Source organism: Zonotrichia leucophrys, chromosome 12 (assembly GCF_028769735.1).
Source record: "Zonotrichia leucophrys gambelii isolate GWCS_2022_RI chromosome 12, RI_Zleu_2.0, whole genome shotgun sequence".
Taxonomy (NCBI): domain Eukaryota; kingdom Metazoa; phylum Chordata; class Aves; order Passeriformes; family Passerellidae; genus Zonotrichia; species Zonotrichia leucophrys.
Window position 1 is genome coordinate 1494881 of NC_088182.1, and position 22950 is coordinate 1517830.

At 47.9% G+C, this 22950-nt stretch overlaps 1 protein-coding gene across 1 annotated transcript; it reads right to left on the reverse strand.

The window, feature by feature from the left end:
- Positions 1 to 2444: 2444 nt before the first annotated feature.
- LRRN1 (leucine rich repeat neuronal 1) lies at positions 2445 to 20835 on the reverse strand. The gene is made up of 2 exons (XM_064724117.1): positions 20575 to 20835; positions 2445 to 6284 (listed from the first exon to the last, which is right to left on the reverse strand). The coding sequence occupies exon 2, from the start codon at positions 6049 to 6051 to the stop codon at positions 3901 to 3903; it is 2151 nt and encodes a 716-aa protein (XP_064580187.1). The 5' UTR covers positions 6052 to 6284; positions 20575 to 20835; the 3' UTR covers positions 2445 to 3900.
- Positions 20836 to 22950: the final 2115 nt, after the last annotated feature.

Genomic DNA, 22950 nt, shown 5'->3' on the forward strand with positions numbered 1-22950 from the left:
TTGCTGCTCTCTGGTGACCTGCAGCTCCCTCCAGGACTCAGCAGCAGCAGCAGCTTCCCTGCAATCCTGCAGATCAGCACATCCCAACAAGTGTGTGCCTCTTATCAGGCCGTTTTCCCCTGCAGTCCTCCCACAGCACTGCTCTAAAAAGATGATAAATGACAGAAAAGAGAGGGAACGCAGGGCCTGCTATTCCCCAGTGGAAAGGAACGTGTTAAACACTGCTTTTCTTGCTGGCTGCTGTTGGAGGCTGCTGAGCCCACTGGGGAGTGTGGCTCTGTCCTCCCCCATGGCCCTGTGTCCCTGTCACCTCCACTTTCCCCCGTGCTGCTGCAGCTGCCCACATCTGCCAGGACAGGGGAGAACAGATCAGGGCACACACACACCCAGAGCTGCTGGTGGGGTCTGTGCCCACCAGCACAGAGTGCTCAGCACAGGCTTGCTCAGAGGGCAAACAGAGTGTCTGGAGTCAAGGATGGGAGAGGGACAGAGGGAGGAAGAGCAGGATGGCTGTTTGGGAGGGCAGCCCCATGCACAGGTCAGCTTGTGGTGCCTGCGGAACCAACACCTTGCACCCAAAGTGCTGCGTTCTGTACCTGAACCTCTGCCTGTGTTCTGTACCTGAATCTCTGTGTTCTGTGCCTGAACCTCTGCCTGTGCTCTGTACCTGAATCTCTGCCTGTGCTCTGTACCTGAATATCTCCCTGCGTTCTGTACCTGAACCTCTGCCTGTGTTCTGTACCTGAATCTCTGCCTGTGCTCTGTGCCTGAACCTCTGCCTGTGTTCTGTACCTGAACCTCTGCCTGTGTTCTGTACCTGAATATCTCCCTGTGTTCTCTCCTGAATCTCTCCCTGTGTTCTGTACCTGAACCTCTCCCTGAGTCCTCTACCTGAACCTCTCCCTGTGTTCTCTCCCTGAATCTCTACCTGTGTTCTGTACCTGAACCTCTGCCTGTGTTCTGTACCTGAATCTCTGCCTGTGCTCTGTACCTGAATCTCTGCCTGTGCTCTGTACCTGAATCTCTGCCTGTGCTCTGTACCTGAATATCTCCCTGCGTTCTGTACCTGAACCTCTGCCTGTGTTCTGTACCTGAACCTCTGCCTGTGCTCTGTGCCTGAACCTCTGCCTGTGCTCTGTACCTGAATATCTCCCTGTGTTCTGTACCTGAACCTCTGCCTGTGTTCTGTACCTGAATCTCTGCCTGTGCTCTGTACCTGAATATCTCCCTGCGTTCTGTACCTGAACCTCTGCCTGTGTTCTCTCGCTGAATCTGTGTTCTGTACCTGTGTTCTGTACCTGTGTTCCTTCCCTGAACCTCTCCCCGTGCTCTCTCCCTGTGTTCTCTCCCTGAATCTCTGTGTTCTTTACCTGAATCTCTACCTGTGTTCTGTACCTGTGTTCTCTCCCTGTGTTCTGTACCTGAACCTCTCCCTGTGTTCTCTCCCTGTGTTCTCTGCCTGTGTGGGAGATTCAGGTAGAGCTTCATGGCCCTGGGAAAATGCTGCAGGAATCTGAGGAGATGATTCAAAAGGGGCTTTGCTCTGCACCTTCTGACACCTGCTCAATTAATTATTCTCCAAAGGCAATTTTATGATGTCATGCAAGCTGGAGGCCAACATTGTGGCCAGCCTTGTCCTCAGTGTCCTTTTCTCTGGCTGAAGCAGAGTGAATCTTTGCTGCAGAAGAGATCGTGGTTTAATTCATTGTGCCTGCAGCTTTAAGGTTAGAATGGAATATAGACCAGAGTATAATTATTGCTCTGAAGCTTTTCTGGAGAAGGCAGCATGAGGGAATGCCCCATTTACATTAAAATCAAATCCAGGAGAAGGTGATGAAGAAATGCTTTCACCATGTTTCTTCTCCATGATCAAAAGACACTTGCCTAACCCCAACATCTAATTGTCACATGATTAAAAATGTATGAGATCTCCTGAACATAGAAAAGCTTGCGTGTAGCAGCACAAATACTTGATTGAAATGCATAATTAATGCTTTCACTCAGCCTCACGTGGAAGCACAGACCAAGGGGGCAGGTTGTCCAAGGAATGGATGGATAAGGTTTTGTACCAAAAAACTGCAGCTGATTAGTGAAACAATGCTGGTAACTTTTCACTTTTAGACAAGGAAAAAGAAGTTTGAAGCTTATCTGTAAATTTTAAGGGGACTTGGATATATTTGAGAAGCCAATGAGGTAAAAAACTTCACACAGCCCCAGGCACATCCGTGATTTGAACAATTAACTTTTACTTACCAAGAACTTTTTTTGTGTGTAAAAATAAGTAAGAATTGCACATTGAAAGTGGTGATAAAGTGTAGAAAACGCTGTGCTTGTTGCTGAGGGGTGTTGTGTGATGTGACCTCGTGCTCCCCAGAGCCCACCCTGCTCTTGACTCTCGTGCAGAACTTCCAGGGATTCAGAAAAGACAACGCACAACGTTTCCATAGGTTCAACTGTAAATGATGCCTTTATATTGTACCCAGTGCACACAGATCACTGCTGCTCTCCTGTGCCACAGCAATTCAGGAAAATACCCAGAATATGGATTCATTTTAAGCCTGTAAAAAATACAGTTCAGTATCGGACCAAATGCAACTGGCTTGGTAATTTTAATCTTAATTTCTGCTTTTGGAGGAGCATTATTCCAAATAAGTTTCTTTTCAAGTATATTCCAAGATTCAACTGGTTTATTTCAGTTTGGTAGCACTGAGTTTTTTTTGTCCTAACTGCTGGTAATGACAGCTAAATGTCAGCTTCATTTTTATCTTAGCTCAAAATATAAACAGAAAAGTATACAAAAAGGAAAATGTCCTGTTCACACTCTGTGAGTTCTTCTTGCTGTGTACCCTATGCCACACAGTTTTGATTCTGCATGTGACTCTCAGTCCAAAGGCCATGCTGAGATATTTTTCTCAATAAATTATTTTCCGTATTTTGCCTCTAGTGCAGAGAAAACACTGCTGTTAACATAAATGCATAAAAAACCTGAACCTGGAACTTCATTTCATCAAGAAAAAAAACCCCATGATATTTTTTATATAACATTTTGGATATATTTTATGTCAAAACATGGTCACCAGTCAAACTAGTGACATCTAAACCCAATACATTATTGTGATTTCTAAATTAAAAACATCAGAACAAAACTAAATTTATTATAGCTCTGCCTTCATTAAACACCGTGTGTTGGTGATTTAAACACAACAAAACTCTAGTAATTCTTCCAAAGTGTCTACTAAATAGAATAAAAAGAATAAGAACAATTAACATTTAGTCTGTTACATTAAAAAATTGGATGTACTTATCCCTATTGCCTGTTAGCTTTACCTAAGCCTTCAACTACTACAAAAATAATAATAAAAAAGAAAACTCATTGCTGCAAGTCAAAAACATTCAAATCAGTTGATACAACATTACAGTACAGTCAACTAACGTCATTCAGGGTGTCCTTTTCTCGGGGTGGAGTCCTCAGCCCAGGGTCACAGACCTCGTTCACTGCAGGTCCAAAACTGGGGGTGAGCTCGGTGCCATCCTGCCCGCGATGGCTCCGGGCAACGCGGGCTCACCCAGCCCTCCTTCTCTTATTCAGCACTGGAGTTAGGACAGTGTTAACTTTAGCACAATAACTAAAAAAAAAACAAAAACAAAAAAACCAAAAAAAAAGCCAAACTGGAGAAAAAGAATAAAATAAACAGAGGATGGAAGCTAGGTGAAGCTGCCATTTGTGTCAACCCATTGCGATACGCTATACTAAAAAATCCTGAAATATCCACCTGTCCTCACCGCTCTGCCACGGGCTAGCAAAGTCAAAAATACAAAAGTCTTCAACTCGTCGTTTTTGCAGAATAAAGCAAAAAAGTCTTTGTGCTCCTTACTACCAGAAGCAAAATATCCTCTGAGTTACCACATGTAATAGCTTCTGGATGTGTCGACCTGGGTCGGCTTGGTCTCTGCAGAGCCGTCCTTGTCTTTTTCACTGTCACCTTCCCAGAGATTAATAAGTGGAGGGTAGAGCTCGTTCAGGGGGATTGAAGAGGTCTTTTGCATATATTTTTTCAATGAGTGGTGGTAGTTTTTCCTCTTAAACCTTTTTGCAATATAAACGGAGACGGAGGCGAGGCTGATGACGGCAAACATGGATCCCATCACCGCTGCCAGGGCCGTGCTGGTTTCCTGGTCGGAAATATCCAGCGCAAAAGCCGCGTTTTTGGTTGTGACGTTGACACAGGACCTCTGTGTTTGCTGGTGGATGTTGGACACCGTCAGACACACCTCATAATCTGTGGAGGGCTGTAGATGTGTGAGGTTGTATTCGTGGACGTCCACCGGGACCCGGGCGGTGTAGGTGATGTGAGGGTTGTCAATCTTCATCGTGGCCGATGACCATTTTAAGTTGGATGTCATGACGTTGGAGTTGACTTTCCATGAAACCAGGATGGAGTGGGACTCAGCTTGTTTAACGTAGATCTTCAGCACCTGGGTGCCATCCAGGAGCGTTCCGTTCACCCGGATGGTGGCGACCCTCGTGTCAGCCCCCTCTATGTTCTGGGCGACACAGGTGTACCTCCCAGAGTCCTCCACCTGGATGTTGGAGATTTCCAAGGTGCCCTCGCTGCTCAGCTTGTATTTGTCAGAGAGGCTTTCCACGGTGACCTTATTGCCCAGAGGGGTGACCCAGTAGATTTCTGGCTCAGGTTCTGCCATGGCCCGGCAATCCAGAAACACCGTCATGCCGATGTCCAGGTTCAGGTGGTTGGGAAAGGTCTCGTGAGAGATCATTGGAAGACATTGCTCGTTTGAATCCTGTATCAGCACCTCCTTCACCTGCTGGCCCCGGTACTCCGGGGGCATGGCACAGAACATGGAGAGAGGCTCCATGAAGCGGATGTTGGTTTTGTTGGAGTTGATCCAGTGGATGACGCAGTCGCACCTGAGCGGGTTGCTGTGGATGCTGATCTCCCGCAGGTTGGGGAGGGACTCCACTGTCTTTTGGTAGACTGCATTCAAGGCATTGTTGTTGAGCATCAGGCTCTCCAGGGCGGGCACGTTGCGGAACGCCAGGCGATGGATGTAAGACAGCTTTGGGTTGTTGGTGGCCTCCAGCTTGGTGAGCTCGGGCAGGTTGTCCAGCGCGTACCTGTCGACGGACACGAGTTCTCCCATGTTGTTGATCCCAAGCTCTTTCAATCTGAGCATGTTTTTAAAATCCCCTTCTTGAATTTTATGAATTGGATTTTTGTTGAGATCCAGGAATTTTAAATTGGGAACTTTCTCAAGCGCAAGCTGAGGAACTTTTACCAATTTGTTGTCGTAAAAAGAAAGACTTTCAAGACTATCCAAGCCTACCAAGGCGTTGCCAGGAATGTCTGTGAGGTACATACCTGCCAAAACTAGACTCCTTAAGTTTGAGAGTGGTTTGAAATTCATATCAAGTATTCCAATCACTGGGTTTTCTCCAATCATGAGAATTTCTAAGTTGGGAGTAGAATCAAACCAACGGCTGTCAATAACCTTTAATTTGTTGGAGTTGAGGTGTAACCTCAGAAGATTTTTCAGGCCGGAGAAGGCATTTGCAGAAATGCTGCTGATCTGGTTGTGGTTTATGTAGAGCTCCTGCAGATTGCAGAGGTCTTGCAGGCAGTAGTCAGTCATCTCCGTGATCTGGTTCTCCTCCAGGTGCAAAGTCGTGAGCTGGGTGAGGTTGGAGAGCCCCACATCTCTGATACTCGTGAAGTTATTCTGTGAAAAATCCAGTTCTGTTAAATTAAAGAGCTGCTGGAGCTCGTCTGTGGTCTTTGCAATGTTGTTGCTCTGTAACAGGAGGACTTGAGTGTCACTGGAGAGGTTGCTGGGGATTTTTGTCAACCGGAGGTCGTTGCAGTCGACTGTGGTGGCTTCCCTGTAGGTTGACTGAGGTGTAAACCAGGGCCTGATTTCACAGACACAAAGCTGTGGACATTCACTGCTCTGTATGGAAGACTCAGTTAATGAATTCATTAACAATTCTAGCACCAACTGGCACACAGTTAAAACAACTCTAGCCTTTGCCATGCTGGCCAGCGAGGGGGTTCAGCTCCCCGGCCCCCTAAAATCCCCACGGAGGAAGAGGGTGATCCCCTGTCAGGCAGGAAACGTAAAGCTTGACGTTTGAGGTGAAAGGCTTGGACATCCAGAAAGGTGAAAGATGATTTTCTGAGTTTAGTGAAGTCAAGAAATGCTCTGAAGACTCTCAGCTGCTCCTCAGTGTTTTAGAATCTTCTGTAAATCAGTGCCTGAAGATGGTCCTGAAAGCAGATTAGGGTATATGTTATGCTCAGCTCATATACAGATCATCTATTATTTAGTTTCTTCAACCTTTGAAAGAAAATATCTGAAAACAATCATTATTTTAACAGTAGTCTTTTCCAAAAATCTCAACCTGGAGTAGGTAAATTATCTAGGGTTTGGAACTCTCTCCTTCTTGGGGTTTACATGAGAAATCTCTCTGAAAGAATTATCTAAAAATAAAACTTTGGGATGGATACCTTTCAGATTTACCCTGCAGGAGCAGTTTGAATGGCTTGGGAATCTGAGGGTGGAGGATGTGCTGGTGAGCACAGCGGGGTCTCAGACAAGCATCAACACCCAACCCCTGTCCCCAAGGCTGGGACTCCAGCTGGGTGGAATTAAGGCTCAGAAGCTGCTGGTTTAGAAGTTTGAAGCTAAATGCTCATGAACTTTGCCAAAATTTATCCCAGTTAATCAAATCAGTTCCAGATAACAGCTTAGATTTAATCCAGCTCAGCACCAAACAATAACAGTAAATTTGATTAAATGAATGTACTGCCCTTATTTCAGCTGTTTGTACTGCATTGTGATGGTATGAACTGCTCACCACAATTCCAAATTGCTGTGTAAGCCCCACATTTGTATCTGCTTAGCCTGAAGCTGTTCATGCAAGAGTGCCTTTAAATTAACCCAGCTGTGTCCAGGCCCCTCAGAACATCTGCTGTACCGTGAGGCTCTGAACACATATTCCAGAAAAATCTCCTGGTAAAATCTTTCTCCTTCTCCCTTCATTGGAAAATCACTCTGGTGAGTGCACTTGAGACTTCTCAAAGAAAAGGTTTGGGTTTTTCTGTGACTAAAATAATCTATTTGTGCTGTGTGGACTCCCCATCCCTGGAAGTGTCCAAGGCCAGACTGGATGGGATTTGGAGCCACCTGGGACATTGGAAGGTGGCAGGGGAGGCACTGGATGGGCTTTGAGGTCCTCCCAACCCAAACCACTCTGTGACTCTGTGATATCTGAGAGAACTCAGTGATGAAATTGCATTTTCTTCAATTAGACCATAGCAAAGCTTCAACCAAGTCACAGCCCACAAAAGATGGTACTATATAAAATATTAAAATTAAATACAGCTTCTAAAATAGGTTTAAAATACTACTCTGGATAGTGGGGACAGGAATCCCATTTATACAATGCTTGCTTCTGAATCTGATCATATTAAATAATGAAATTAGTATTTTATTTTAGATTACAATGCAGTGCTGTAGGTAGAACACACCCAACAGCAATTTTATTATTTATTTTTATGTTGTTATTCTGTGGTTGTGCTTTGGAGGAAGGGGAAGAGGAGTGGGACCCAGAACACATTTGACACTGTTGAGTCAGATTTTCTGTCTGGTAGCTGAGCCTTGAATGAGAGCTGAGCAACTCTGCTGGAGGGGGAAAACCAACTGTAGGACCAACATTCCTTCCCAAATAACTCCCCACTGATGGAAGAATTGACTAAGAATGTATTAAAAGATAAATCCTAATGGCACTGTGATGGTAGGGAATGTGTTAGTGTGGATGTATGAGGAGCTGGGGTAGCTGAGCTGTGCTGACTCTGATGGATGCTTCCCTCCACAGCCACACATTTGTAGCTCACCCAAGCCTGGGAGATTGATGGAATCTGAAGTTTAATTGATTTAATTGCAGATTTTCAGATGGCAGCGGTTTGCAGTGAATAACGCAGGCAGTGCTTTCCCCAGGGACAATCCCAGGTGCCCTGAGCTGCTGTGCCCATCATGGGCTGTCCCCTCACACAGGGACACGTCCCTGCTCCAGCTCTGCAGCAAAGAGGGGCACTGCTCCCAAAATCCCTGCCTGTGGGATTCCTCCTGCAGGGGATGAAGAAAATGGAGTTGGAGCCTTACAAACCTGAGGGCCCCAATGATGTTTTACTACTGCTTTAGCCCTGATGTAGCTGCATGAATCATGTAATGCTTTAAAAACCAAACTGCCTGAAAAACACTTCAAAGGTTCCTTTAAAATATGTAGGAGTGTGTCTAGATGTTGCAAAAAAAAAATCAAATTTGATCTTTCTTTGTTGAATATTTATATCCTCTTACTTGCACGTTACAGTCATTGTTCGTTCTTGCTAAGAAGGCATTTGTGGGTTTATTGACCAGAGTTCTGGGTTTATGATCACTGTAAATATAGGATTTTACAAGTTCCTAGTGGCTTGTTCTCTTCTGCAGCTATTTTCTACTGCAAACGGATTTAATTTTCTTTGACTGCAAATTTAGAAACAACCCACACATTGCTTTCCTCAGTCTCTCCCAGCCCAGGGCAGCTTGGATGAAGCTGGAAATGCAATTCCAGGGTAACCAAAGGGTGAATTCTGAGCAGCAGGAGGGACAACCCAAGTCATGGATTTTAGTTTGAGCTACCTGTGGTGTGTAAAACCCCATGCACAGCCCTGCCAAACCCCATCCCTCTGCTCCCCAGCCCTGATCCCACAGCTCTGCAGTGTCTGGTGTCACTGAGGGTGTGAAGGAAAGCTTTTAGCATTCCCTGCCTTCCCTCTCATTTGTTAGATTCATATTTTCTGCTGTGCCAACCCACAACAGCAGTTGTAACAGCTGGTAACTTGATATCAGCAGAAATAATGGCTAATTTTATGTGAGAGATATGGAGGGAATTATTTTACTCCGAGCTAATTAAATGCATTTTCCGTGGCACTGCTCAGTACCCGGCGCAGGAAAAAATCCACATTTCTGTCACCAGCAAACCCAGAGCAGCTGCTGGGCCATGGGCTTGCTCCTGCTCCCTGAGGGCAGAAACAGGAGCATCATTCCTGCCTCCCATCCTGGAGCTGCCATGGGGAGGGGTTTAACTCTTCCCTTCCCACCAAAGTACTGAAAAATGGTTAAAACTGAGAATTTGGCCCATGAGGGTGGGTGTTTGGTTATGGAGTAGAAGGTCCTTCATCTCAGTTCTCCGTGGGAAGAGGTGTGCCCTGCCAGCCACAGCCTTACTGCTGGCTCCTAAAGAGTGAGGTTGGGTGGGTGATTGGGATAAAAAATACATTTAAACCTCCAGTGCAGGAAGAGGAAAACATGAAGGGACAGGCACGAAGTAAACTGTTCATTAAAAGCGTTCACACTTAACCTGCCAACTAAAAAGAACAGATATTGCACATTTTTGCTTGGTAATAGGAAAACAAAGTGTTGTCACTTCCCTGACAAGTGTATTAATGGTCACTATTAAAATTCGCTGAAAAGAGCAACAATCTTGTTTGCACATGGATATCTGGGTGCAGTTTGGAACAGTGATGCTGCCACAGCAAATCCTCCCCGTGCACAGCTACATGGCTCAATTCTAGCAGAATTTCCTTTATTATTGCAGTAGCATCAGCCCAGATTTTGGCAGGCACTGAGCCACCTGCACTGAGTGTGCCCAGGTAAAAGTTGGAAGGATCAGACACATGAAAAAATTACCTCAGGCTAAGACAAGCAATTTATTCTGCAGTTGCTGGGAGCCAGGAGCACGAGCTGACCCCCCATCCCTCCCCTTCCCCAGGCTGAGCTGTGTGCTGGAAAATTGTCTGTGGTGCCAAGGGTGGTGCAGCTCCTGCATCCCCACCTGTGACCGTGCTCACTGGGGTTCAGGCATGAGGGGAGGGACACAGATCTGACTCCATGCTTCAGAAGGCTGAATTATTATTTTATTACATATATTACATTAAAATTATACTAAAAGAATAGAAGGAAAGGTTCTCCTCAGAAGGCTGGCTAAGCTAAGAATAGAAAGGAATGAACAACAAAGGTTTGTGGCTCGGACAGAGAGTCTGAGCCAGCCAACTGTGACTGGCCATTAATTACAAACAACTTTTGTCACAGACATATTTTATGAAAAATCCTTTTGTTAGAATCTTTTCTCCTGAGAAGCTGAGAGGCCTCAGGAACAAAATGTAAACGATGGTTATCTGTGGAATGCAACAGGTGGATCTGGGATTGGTCTCATGGGGTTGTTTCTAATTAATGACCAATCACAGTCAGCTGGCTCGGACTCTCTGGTCAGTCACAAGATTTTATTGTAATTCCATTCCTTTCCTTTCAAGCCTTCTGATGAAATCCTTTCTTCTATTCTTTAGTATAGATTTAATATATAATTTTCATATATGTCATAAAATAATAAATCAGCCTCCTGAAACATGGAGCCAAGATTCTCATCCTGGGACCCCTGCAAACACCACAAAGGCTTTTGTGTGTGCTGGAGGTAAAACCTGCCCTGTTCTGCCCTTCAGCAGCTGTGCATCTCCCTTTTTTCCATGGATAAAACAGGGATTTATGGATAAAACAGGGATTGGTGCCGTGCTCAGCTGAGCCAGAGCTTCTGACCAGGCTTTAGGAGGGAGAGGCTCTGAAACAGGAGCAGCCCCTAAATCCCAGCAGCAAGCTCAGCACTAAGCCCAGCCCAAAATCAGGTTACTAAAGTCACTCCAGCCAAGAGCATCAGTGACCTTGTGCATCCTAGAAAAGGAGAAGTTGGAGTTTAATTTCCAGCCATGGAATGGGCTCCTTCCCCAGGAGTTAAATTTACAAGCGCAGTCCTGTGTATTTAGAAAAATATTGAGGAATAATGCTTGGTAATAAGCCTTTTATAGTGAGGTTTTGAAAGTCTCCAGTGGCATCAGGAAATAAGCTATTTACAGGTTTGAATTGTGGAAAATACAGAAAAATCAAGCTGAAAATGATGACAGTTGAAGGAGCTTGAAAAAACCTGAACGTGGGAGCTGGGTATTAAAAGGAAATAGAGAAACAAGGGCCCATAGGACATGTAATAATGGTATAAAGCCTCAAAACACATCTTCAGGGATTTATAATATTAAAGTTTTGAGGGTTTTTTCCCTTGCAAATAATGCCTACTTTTTCTTCTCATCTGTACACACATTCCATCAAAATAAAGCCTGTGTTTAATTTTGGGGAAAGCTCTGGTGAGAAGGTGATTTGCTGTATCTGGAGACAACCTTAGCATGCTTTATCTGCGTTCTTTTGAAAAATACTACTCTTATCTCCACCAAAGAACTGCAAAGAGCATCCTATTCATAACATCTGTGCTGCAGAAGCAGCATATTACAGCTTGGAAATTTGTAATTTATTGCAGCTTATTCTTAAGGCTCGCATCTGATACAGTATTTTTCATTAAAATACTGAAGTAAATTTGCAGGAGAGGGAAAGATGGTTTTCATTCACAGACTGCTGTGGAGTGCAAGGGGCTGGATCCCCTGGCCCATCAAATCCACCAGAGAATTGCAACCCAGCTTCTGGCCACTGATGGAAAAGCTCTCCCAGATTACCATCTACCAGTCATATTAGAAACATCAGCAATAACAGGGCTTGCCAAACAGTGGGCTGTCAAATTATGGAGGCTGTTTGTTTTAGGAAAGGAAAAAACCTCATGAACCACTTCGTGGCTTTGAAATCTGAAAGGTGAGATGTGTTTGTGCAGCAGGAATATTCTTATGCTAGGAACGCAAATGATTATCAGCTTTCTTACTCTTCATGAATGAGTTTGGGACAGTATAGGCTGTTCTGTTGTCTAGGACTTGTTTTCATGTCCTGCTGAGAGGGCTCCGTGTGAAGGCAAAGCTTTGATTCCATTTGGTGCAGAGGATTCCCACCTGTGACCTCTGTTCTGGTTCCACATCCTCAGCAGAACATAGCTAATTTGGGAAGACCTCTCCCAACTCTTTTTGCATGTTGTGTATCTGCTGGCTGATAAATGAGAGGGGACCAAAGGTGGAGAAATTCTGCTTTGGCTTCTTACCATGTCTGAAGAGTAGAAATGGATTGAGTCATGGCATATTTGGCATCTCAGAACCACATGGAAGGATCTGAGCATCTTTGTAACCCACGGGGGCACCTCCCCACCAAGGACTTCATATAGAGCAGCTCAGAAAATCCCTGCTTCTTACTGTCTATCAAAATCAGCACAATTCAAACGAAAATCTAAAAAAAAAAAATGAAAGAGGACGAAGGGCATGCAGAGATTGGGTTGGATTGTGGAGCAGAATTCCCTTTTTGTGTTTTGACCACTCTGAGAGGCAGGGAGCTTGGCCAGTGGAAGCAAAGTGTCGATAGAGGAGCACACAGGGAATAATTTTAACCAGGAGAAAGAGGGCTGCCAGAACTCCAGAGGATTTTCCTGAAGGAACAGAAAATCCCTTTCCTCCCTTTTTGCTGACTGGCTCCTGGCAGTGTGATTATTTTGCTTCCCACACAGTTCCAGATCAAACTCCAGTTTTGTGAGTCACTCAGGATCCCCCACAGTTGGGAAAGACCCCGGTGTGTACGTGGTTGTTACTACCACAGAGGATGCCAAAAAAACCCTGTGCTGCTCACAGAGCCTGATAAATCCCAACCAGAATGAGTCAGGAGCTCTGGAGGTATTTATAAATCAACACAATGGTGCTGGCTCTAGGGAATGCATAAGGCTTGTTATTAAAAATTATATGTGCATGGAGCTTCTATTGCTTATCTTCAATTCTTCAATCAAGGAAAAAAATTCTTTTTCTGGTCCTTGTTATACTCTGTTTTGATAATTCTGTTTCCTGTGGCTGTAATGTGTGTTAGCATTTCAATTATTAGTGATTAAGTATTAAACTGTATTTTACTATTAGCCTAGATCTATATCTACACAGTTTGTACATGTAGTGTGCTGACACAGACTTCAGCCCTTAGAATAAAACAGACTTTTATTGATTTTTTTTCTGAGTTTTATGCTTACAAAATCCAATTCTCTGTTTCTGAGCTATATATATTTAAATGCTAATAGACCCATATATTGAGCTGGCTGATATGGGAAGATCTGATAGGAAAGATTGTGAGCATGGCACTAACAAAATAAATGGATTTAGCATGGGAGGTGCTGAGATGTAATAGAAAGGCTGTTAGCACCAAGACAAAGATCTGGAACTCAACCAAGCTGCGAAGGGACAGAACTAATTCCATTAAGTGGCCACAGATTTGGGTTGGAACGGCTCTGAAGCAAGGCTTGACTGACCTGAGGAAAAGGCGTTTTTCCCTCTCTCCAGTTCCTCTGCTGCATCCCCTGACCCTCCCCTTCTCCACGAGTCTTTCTGCACTTCTGATAAAGGAAATATGTGTTCTCCACCCCTGTTCCATTCCAAAATCATTTAGGGAGCATTGCCAAGAGATCAGGGCAGGGAACTCAGTCAGCTGAGAGTGTGGAACCCCACAGCCTGGCTTTAACCATTTCTGATGCTCACAAATATCACCTGAATGCTGATGCTTTGCTCCATGCAGAAATCAGGCTTGCTCTGAGACCTTCATGAGGTTAAGAAAGAGAGAAAACACATCTTATTCAATGTACTGTGTGTTTAGGAACAGGCTATGAACTGGCCCTGAGCTTTAATCCTCAGGCTGGTCAGGGCCACATCCCAGCTTTTCCATGCATTGTTTCTTTCATCAGTGCTTGCAAACACAGAGATACTAAAATTTCTGCCTGTAGCAGAAAGGAAGTTTTTTCCTCTCAGAATTTTAAGTTATTGGTGCTTTATAGGTAAAATCTTTACCTAATTACAGTGATCCATTTGGGCATGATAATGTTCAATTTGTATTAACCAGATTTGTTGCACTTTAAGGGGGCAGAAAGAGAAAGGAAAATAGATTTGTCAATGAACTTAGAAAAAACACTGACCTGGTTTTACTTGGTGCCTTTTACTACAATGAACCCATTTTAAAGACCTGTTTTCAAGCAGTAATTAAAAAACTTCATTTTTGCAATGCCTTGTTCACCTATGGCTAAGATAAGTTATTTTTCAATGCATTTACAAGTCACTGGTGGCTCTCTGGAACTATCAATATTTACTCTATTTCTGTTAGAATGATGGATCATTTGTAATTTAAAAATTTAACAAGGCCAATCAGTAGCTCATCTGCATCCCAGTAATTGTATGCAGCACATTAGCAAGGTATGAATTTATTAGATAGTTTTGGACTTGCTTAATCATATAAATGATATGATGCATGAAATAACAGAAAATGAAGGATTCATTATATAAATGATAAACATTTTCAAATTACGAAAAGACAATCCAAGCTTTGATTGATATTTTATTAAAACAATGTAAAATGTTATTCTACCAAACTTTGGACAAGCTCAGGGACTCTCTCTGAGTAACTCTGAGGTGTTTTGTAGAATTTCCTTAGGACGTGATGTGTCGGACCCCAGGGTGGAGGAGGGAGCCAGGGAATGTCTCACATGAACTTAATCAGCTTCTCCAGGTGTTGCATTAATTCCAATATCCAGGCAGGAGTGTTCTCTTTAGAGCAGGATTAAATAAGGAAACTCTCAGCTGAAACTCTCCAGTGGCAGGGCTGGAGCTCTGGGTTAGCATCATTGCCACAGGTGGAGCTTCTTTCACTTGGAAAAGTGTTTGTTGAGCATGGAGGAACCTGGTTTGGGTGCCAGCCTCACCTTGAAATGTGTGGTGCTTAAATGTGAGAGTTTCTGATCCCAAATCCATCCCAATCCAGGAGCCAGACCCATCCCTGCCCCTTCCCCATCCCAGGCTCAGCTGTGCTGCTCCACCATCCCACACCTGCATTGACACTCTGCTCATCACAACCCAACCCTCTGGGGCGCAGCCAGTGGCTCCCAGCTGACCCCAGGGATGTGGGGATGTGCCCCTGCAGAGCCAGGAGTGCTTTGGGATCCCCTCTGGAGTCCCAGGGGTGCTGGGCTGCTCTGGGACAGCCCTGGGAAGGGGCTCTGGGTGCCTCTGGAGTGAGGAGAGACCCCAACACCTGCCTGGGGGTGCTCTGGAGGAAAGTGACCCCCACCCCAACACCTCTGACCACACCTGGAGTGCTGTGTCCAGCTCTGGCCCCTCACTTTGGGAAGGATGTTGAGATGCTGGAGCACATCCAGAGGAGGCAACGAGGCTGGAGAGGGGCTGGGAACACAAACCCTGTGAGGAACAATTGAAGGAGCTGGGGCTGTTTAGCCTGGAGAAGAGGAGGCTCAGAGGTGCCCTTGTTGCTCTCTGCACCTTCCTGAAGGGAGGCTGCAGACAGGTGGGGTTGGTCCCTGACAGAACCAGAGGACACAGCCTGCAGCTATGGCAGGGAAGGGACAGGTTGGACAGCAGGAAGAAATTTTTCACCGAAAGAACAATAAAGCACTGGGATGCTCTGCCCAGGGAGGAGGTGGAATCACCATCTCTGGATGTGTTTAACAAAGACTGGCCATGGCACTGGGTGCGACAGTTGAGGTGCTAGGGCACAGGTTGGACTCGATGATCTTAGAGGTCACTTCCAACCTCATCATTCCGTGATTGTGTGTGGTTCTATGTGGTTCTGTGTGGTTCTATGTGGTTCTGTGTGGTTCTGTGTGGTTCTGTGTGATTGTGTGTGGTTCTGTGTGGTTCTGTGTGGTTCTGTGTGGTTCTGTGTGGTTGTGTGTGGTTCTGTGAGGTTGTGTGTGGTTCTGTGAGGTTCTGTGTGGTTCTGTGTGGTTCTGTGTGATTGTGTGTGGTTCTGTGTGCCTGGGCCCTGCTCCCTTCCACGAGCTCTCCCCCAGGAGCAGGCTGGGGCTGCACTTCCCCATCCCAGAGCCACCAGCCAGGCAAACCCTGCCAGGCTCCTCCAGGGGGGCCCTTGGTTCTCCTGCTCTAATCCAAGCTGACAGGTGCCCAAATTGCTGGAATCGCCAGAGTTTGTTAAATTAAATACCTGGGAATGAGAGGCTGACTGACAGCCTCTGAAATTTCTAACTGAAACCCCCAAGTTGGGTTTGGCTCCGTGCTCAGCTGCTTTGGTTTGGGATTTGTTCAGGGAAATACTGCCCTGTGTGACCACTGAGGAGTAAAGGGCAGCGCCTCAGGAGGGAAAATTATGTAGTAAGGCTGCTGTAGCCAATAAAATAAGGGAAAAGCTGTTTCTCCTGGCACTTTTATAACTTCAGTGCATTCTCACTACAGCAGCCTGTTCAATATTTCAGGCCTGTTAGTTAAACTTGTTGTGCCTTGTTGTTCTGTTAGTTAAAAAGGGAAGAAAAAGGCAATACTCCACTGCAAGCACTCCATCTTTAGGAACTGTGCTCCAGGTAAAAACCAGCTCCTGTTCCTTTAATAATTCAGCCAGATGGAATGCCAAGGAAACACTGCCTTGGAACACCAAATTAAGGTCTTATGACACAGAGGGTGAAGTTATAAAAATATTTTACAGGGGAAGTTAAGAGCAGAGGCTAATTCCTGTCTCACTGATACCAGACTTGTCCTGCCTTCACCAGGGGGAGAATTAGGCCAACCCAAAATAGGCCAATCCAGTATTTTTCTTCAGTGCCCTACGTAGAAAAAGGAAAGACAACATCTAAAGAGCAAAACAAAATTTGAATAAAGTTGCAGGGTTTGAAGCAGCAAAGGATGAGAGAGTGGGGTTTAGGAGAACTTTCAGTGCTCAGGCCTTCATGTGTTCAGCTCTGACCTTACAGAGTCCATTAGTGAAAAACTTAATTACTCAGCTGCAGGAAAAGAATGAGACTGGTAAAGTCTGAGGAACTCAAGCACATCTGCAGGGACTGTTTCTTATCAGAGTGGTCCTGTGAGGTCCCTGTGCAGAATTTAGGCCCTCCAAACACCATTATTTAATAATTAATTACAAACCAACAAAGCCAGTTCCTAAGCCAGCTCTTTGATTTTCTTCTCTCTTGCCCATCTCTCTTCCCACGTTAATTGCAGAGACAAAACAGAGATGGGAATATTTGCAGTGGGTTTCCTTGGATTTCTGCTCTGGCACAGGCTCTGGCTGCTTCCCACCTCTCCCCTGTCCCAGGAGCCCTCAGGCACTGCCAACCCTCCCAACAGAGTCAGCACAAAAACCACCCCAGCTCCAAAGTTCCCTTTATGCAGAACTCGCTCGCTTTTGTGCAGAACCCACAAATGATTTTTTGGAAAAGATGTGTTTAAGGCCTGACTCTGTTAATGACTTCCCTGGAGCACAACGTGGGGTTCTGGGTTCCTGGGAGCACCGTGGGTGCCCAGGCTGGCAGGGGCTGCAGGGATCAGCCCTGGTGGGGCTGAAACTCAGGCTCACTGTCCCTGAGCCTTGCACGGACACAGAGGAGCAGGGCTGCATTTATGTGCTTCCAAAAACTTTAACATAGATTTTCTTCAGTTCTGTGTCTACAAAATGTCTGCCAGGAAAAAATCTGGAGCTTGGCAGGATGAAGCCTCACACGTGTATTGTTCGTGTAGCTATGGTAACCTACAAATGCCACCAGTGTTTCCATTTCATACACAAATGAGGGGACAGCTGTGGGGACCACATGGCTGCCAATGGAATAATATATGTGAACTAGGATGGCTTGGTCAGAAAATTACAACTCATCTATATTAATCAGGGCTTCAAAGAACAGGCACCTCCGTGGCCACAAAGTGCACAGGAAGACAGAGGGGTTTTTATTTTGGAGAATTTTGGCTGCTCTGTAAATATTTGCAGCATCTCGCTACTTTTTGCTGGTTGGAAAATAAACTAAGATAAATACTGTTCAACCAGAGCTGTTCTATAAACATCACTTAACTATTCTCCTTAGGTTTTGTTTGTTTGGTTTTTTTTTTCCTGATGCTTGAGCCTGACACAAAGCCAGATCTTGCTGGGACCAGGCAAGTCACTCACCTGGGGGAGGAGCAGCTCAGAAAGAGACAGAAATAAGAAAGAGACAGAAATAATGTGGCTCAGCTTTGTGAACACAGTCCCCATTTTTACTCGTTATGATTAACAAAACTAAGAGCTTCAACAGATTCATAAGAGAAACTAAAAAAAGATTTGAAAATACTGTTTAAATGTGGATGAGTCTCCATCACCCCTAACAACAACAAGAAGCAATCTGCAGACCCAATAATGCAAACAAACCCCCTTTCAGTGAACACGAGGCCGTGCAGGCTGCAGCAGCAGCAGTACCTGACCGTGCTATGATTCATCCAAGGTGTTTGAAGTGTCCCCACCAGAGCGGAGCAGGGCAGGGCCGCCCTCCTCGGCAGCAGCAGCAGCAACCCAGCTCCCCATCAGGAAAAGTTTTCCCTGCCTTCTGCAGTGCCACGCTGCTGTATGGGTGTGAAACAAAGGCTGCAGCATCCCCTCCTCCCGCGGCAGCAGCCGGGCACCGGGGGGGATTAGCAATGAGTGATGGTGATGGGAGCTTAACCAGTGCTCCTTGAAATTATCCCATTTGCTCCACGAGCTGGAACCAAATACACACCGAGAATCATGGAATCGCTGACTGGTTTGGGTTGGGAGGGACCTTAAACCTCATCCAGTGCCACCCCTGCCATGGCAGGGACACCTCTCCCTGTCCAGCCTGGCCGTGGGCACTGCCAGGGATGCAGGGGCAGCCCCAGCTGCTCTGGGCACCTGTGCCAGGGCTGTTCCCTGTGAGGTCAGGCTGAACAGAAGTTTCTTTTTTCAGCCTGAATTTGGACGGGCTCAGCATTATTTATGGTAGTAAGAAAGGTCCTCCACAGTTCACGTGGAAAGCTGTTATCCTTCTATAATTGTCCAACTTAATGCAAAATCCTATTTCCTTCAATGATCAGTAGTGTTATCGTGGCTGTTCTAGGTAAATGGAAAAGGCTTTATGGTCAGCACAGTAACTGGTCTAATAACGTCCAAAATGCCTACTGGGAGAGATAATTTTATACAGGCTACATAAAATGTTGTGCAGATAACTTTTAACTGCCAAGATAGAAGCTAAATGTCCCAGAGCAGTGGCACAAGAGAGGCTGCAGAGCAGGGGGACAGGGACACCAGGGGCTGTGCCCTGGTCCGGGGGGAGAGCAGAACCATCCTGGCTCTCCTCACTATCCATCTGCACTGCTTTGTCCCTCTCAGTGTGTCTGTCTTCAATTTAAACTTCGACTTGCAAGACTTTGGGACTCAGTTTGGTTGTATCCTTTGGACAACAGCGGGATGGATGCTGGGTGTGCCTTTCAAAGCTCTGTGATCTCTCTGTGGGTACATCTGTTGGCCAGGACAGGTTTATGATCTTCAGAAATAATGGGTTCCTTTTATAGGGACCCTTCAAGTCCGTAAGGAAAGGACTGAAAGGTTTCCAAACTAGTTTTCATGGCAGGGACTCGTTACTTGGGAGCTCTCGCACAGCTCCAGGACAAGAACAGAAGCGCCCTGGGTGTGATCTCTCACCTTCGGACAACATTACCGCCTACTTTGAGTTTAATTCTGCTACTTTCTCTTCCATAGCCTGAAATGGTGGGAGATGCGCCCCGAGCCAGCACTGGGGGAGAGAATAACTCGGGATAGAGCGAGAATCGCAGGCGAACATCTGTCGTGCGGCCCCGGCGGGGCTGAGCCGGCACAATGCGCCTGGCTGCTGTCCCTCCTCCGGCACGGACCGGGGGCCGGCCCCGCGCTCAAAGGGCGCTTTGACAGCGGCGACAAAGGGGCGGCAGCGGGGCCGGTGCCTTTGTGCGCCCGAGCCAGGGCAGGGACCCGCGGTGCGGGGCGAGGAGCCGCCGCTGCCCCGCGCTCCTCCCGCTCCTCCCGGGCTGCGGAGTTCCCAAAGAGCCCCCAAGGGCAGGGGCGAGCGGCGGGGAGCGGCGGAGCATCCCCGGGCCGCGCTGCCCAGGCCGGTCCCGCAGCCCCCGGCACCGCTCGCCGCTCCGCCCGCAGCGCACAAAGCCGCGGCCGCGGGAGGAGGGCGGCGGAGCCGCGGCCCCGCTCACACTGCGCCTTTATGCCGCTCTCTGAAGGGCCATTGTCACACTGAAGGCTCCTTGTCTCCTCGCATTCCTGCGGGTGAATGGATGAGGCAGGACATCTGCCGGGATCCGCTCCCATTCGCATGCAAATGGGGGACGCGGGCAGCGCTGCCGCACCGCCGGCCCCGCGCCCACCGCGGGCTCCCGGCACCGCCGATCCCCCCCGAACCCCGATTTACCGCAAACCGGCCCCGGGAGCAGCGGAGCACCGACAGGGAGGAGGAGGAGGAGGAGAAGAGCGATGCTGCAGCCGAACCCCCGCAGCCCCGGAGGTGCGAGGCGGCTGCAGCCGCGGGGCGGTCCCGGCGCGGTGCGGAGCCACCGCAACCCCGCGGGGACTCTCCCGGGGGGCACCGGGGGCGCGTCCGCCACCGCAAACTTTGCTCGCTCGGTGCCCGGGCCGCAGCGCACACCGCTGCACCGCGGCGCGCATCCCGCAGCCCCGAGCGCAGCCCTCGCACCGCGGCGCTCCCGCAGCCTCCGCTCGCTCGCTCGCTCCCCCGAGCCCGGCGGACGCACTCACCGCCGGCCGGGCGCTGCCGCGGTTGTCCCCCGGGGCTGCACATCCGCTGCTGCCGCCGCGGTCCCAGCGCGCCGGGATGCCGGGATGCGGGGGGCGATGGAGGGATGGATAGATGGATGGGTGGATGGATGAGGGGATGGATGGATGGACGGACGGACGGACGGGTCGCTCCGTGCCTGGTGCCCGCCCCCAGCCCGGCGGAGCGGCGCTGCCGGTGCCGGTGCGCGGTGCCGCCCGCTCTGAGGCGCCGCCGGCGCGCACCTGGGAAGGCGCCGCGGGTCAGCTGACGGGCCGCGCTCCCATTGGCTGCTGCGCGCGCGGCACCGGCTGCGGGGGCGGGGCGAGACCTGGCCCCGCCCCCGAGCGACCCCGCCCCCGGCCTCGGTGCGAACGCGGGGCTGCTGCGGGCACCGCTCGGGACACGGGGAGCGTCCCTGGATTCCTTCTTCTGGATCCTGGGGAGCATCCCTGGCTGCCTTCGGATCCCGGGGAGCATCCTTGCCTTCCTTCCTCTGGATCCCGGGGAGCATCCCTCCCTTCCTTCCTTCCTTTGGATCCCGAGGAGCATCCCTGCCTTCCTTCCTTTGGATCCCGGGGAGCATCCTTCCCTCCCTTCCTTCCTTCCTTTGGATCCTGGGGAGCATCCCTCCCTTCCTTCGGATCCAGGGCTAACATCCCTCCCTCCCTTTGGATCCGGGGTGAGCATCCCTCCCTCCCTTCCTTTGGATCCTGGGGAACATCCTTCCCTTCCTTCCTTCGGATCCAGGGTGAGCATCCCTCCCTTTGGATCCAGGCTAAAATCCCTCCCATTGTTCAGATCCAGGGTTAGCATCCCTTCTTTCCATCCTTCGGATCCAGGGGAATGTCCCTTCCTTCCTTTGGATCCGGGGGATCATCACTTCCTGCCATCCTTTGGCTCGAGGGTTAACAACCCTTCCATTGTTCAGCTTCAGGGTTAACAGCCCTTCCATCCTTAGGCTTTAGGGTTAACAGAGTTGAGAGTTCCATCCCTGGGCTCGGGATGTTGTTAGCAGCCCCCCAGTGGCGCACATGTCCCTGTCCCGCTCTGCAGGTCACTGGGGCTGCATCAGCAGTGTCACCCTCAGGATACACAACCTGTGTCTGAGACAGAGCATGGACCTGCTGAGTAACTTCCCACCTTCCCTTTGAATCCTGGCTCTAAATGTTTTCAAACATCAGTCAAAGTGGCACAAAGATGTAGTGAGGAAGTCCTGCAGCCTGTCAGGACTCAAACATTTGGGGTTCTGTGCTCTGTGGAGAGGCAAACCTCGAGCCAAGGGGATGGGACTCACACCCCCAGGAGGTGCTGGCACTGCCCAGGGAATGGGCTCAGCCCCAGAGCTCCAGGAGGGTTTGTTAAACCCTCCCAGGGATGCCCAGGTGGGATTTGGGGTGTCTGGGCAGGGCCAGGGGCTGGGCTGGATGATCCATGTGTGTCCTTTCACACTCAGGATATTCCATAATTCTGTGAACCATAACAGCCATTTGAGCCTGAAACTTGAGGATTTAAAGCTGTCTGTGTCAGCCCTCTGAGATATTCTGTTTCCTGTCCTCTCCCATTTTCTGTCCTGTCTCCATTTCCTCTTACCTTAGTGTGCAATTATTGACGGACACATTTCCCCACCTCTCCTTCTCCCGACCTTGGGCTTCACCCACTTCCCTGGCTGGCTCCCAGGGTGTCCTGGCTGAATCCTCACATTGGGTCTCAGGTACAGTTCTAGTCTGTGCTTGTGGCTGCAGCTGTGGCACTGATACAAAAATCAGCTTTTCTTCTACCGTAAAATCTTTATTTCCTGATTTTTTATTATTAACATGACCAACAGAAAGGAAACTGTGGCAGGGCAGTGCTGTGCCGCCTCATCCCTGTGCCCTTTATTAAGGTCATGGAAATTCTGGGATGCTTTTATTGACATCCCCAAAAGCACACGGGATATTCTTCACTTTCCTGCTCTGCACAAAGCATTGCAACCCCGTGGGCAGAGTTTGCTGAGCAAAGGTGCAAAGGCCCTGCTGCCCATGCCAGGCAGAGCTCAGCACCTCCTCCAGGCATGTCCTCAAGTGGTACCTTCGCAGGAAATTATTTTAAAGATTGGTGTAACATTTTTAATGCGAGTTAACAATAAGTTAAATACGTAGCAAATACAGTTTGCAGTAATGCTCCAGATTTCCTCCTGAGGCAATGATTTTTTTTTCTGAGAGCCCAGAAGGTCACTTGGGTAACAGTGAAAGTGATGTTTTTCATACATAAGGAAATTGAATTTTCAGAAGGAACTCATCAATGTTGTCCAAAAAGACACTTTTCCTTTCTCAGGGGCTGCTCTCATCCTTCCGGATGCTCCTTCCCCATCCATCACT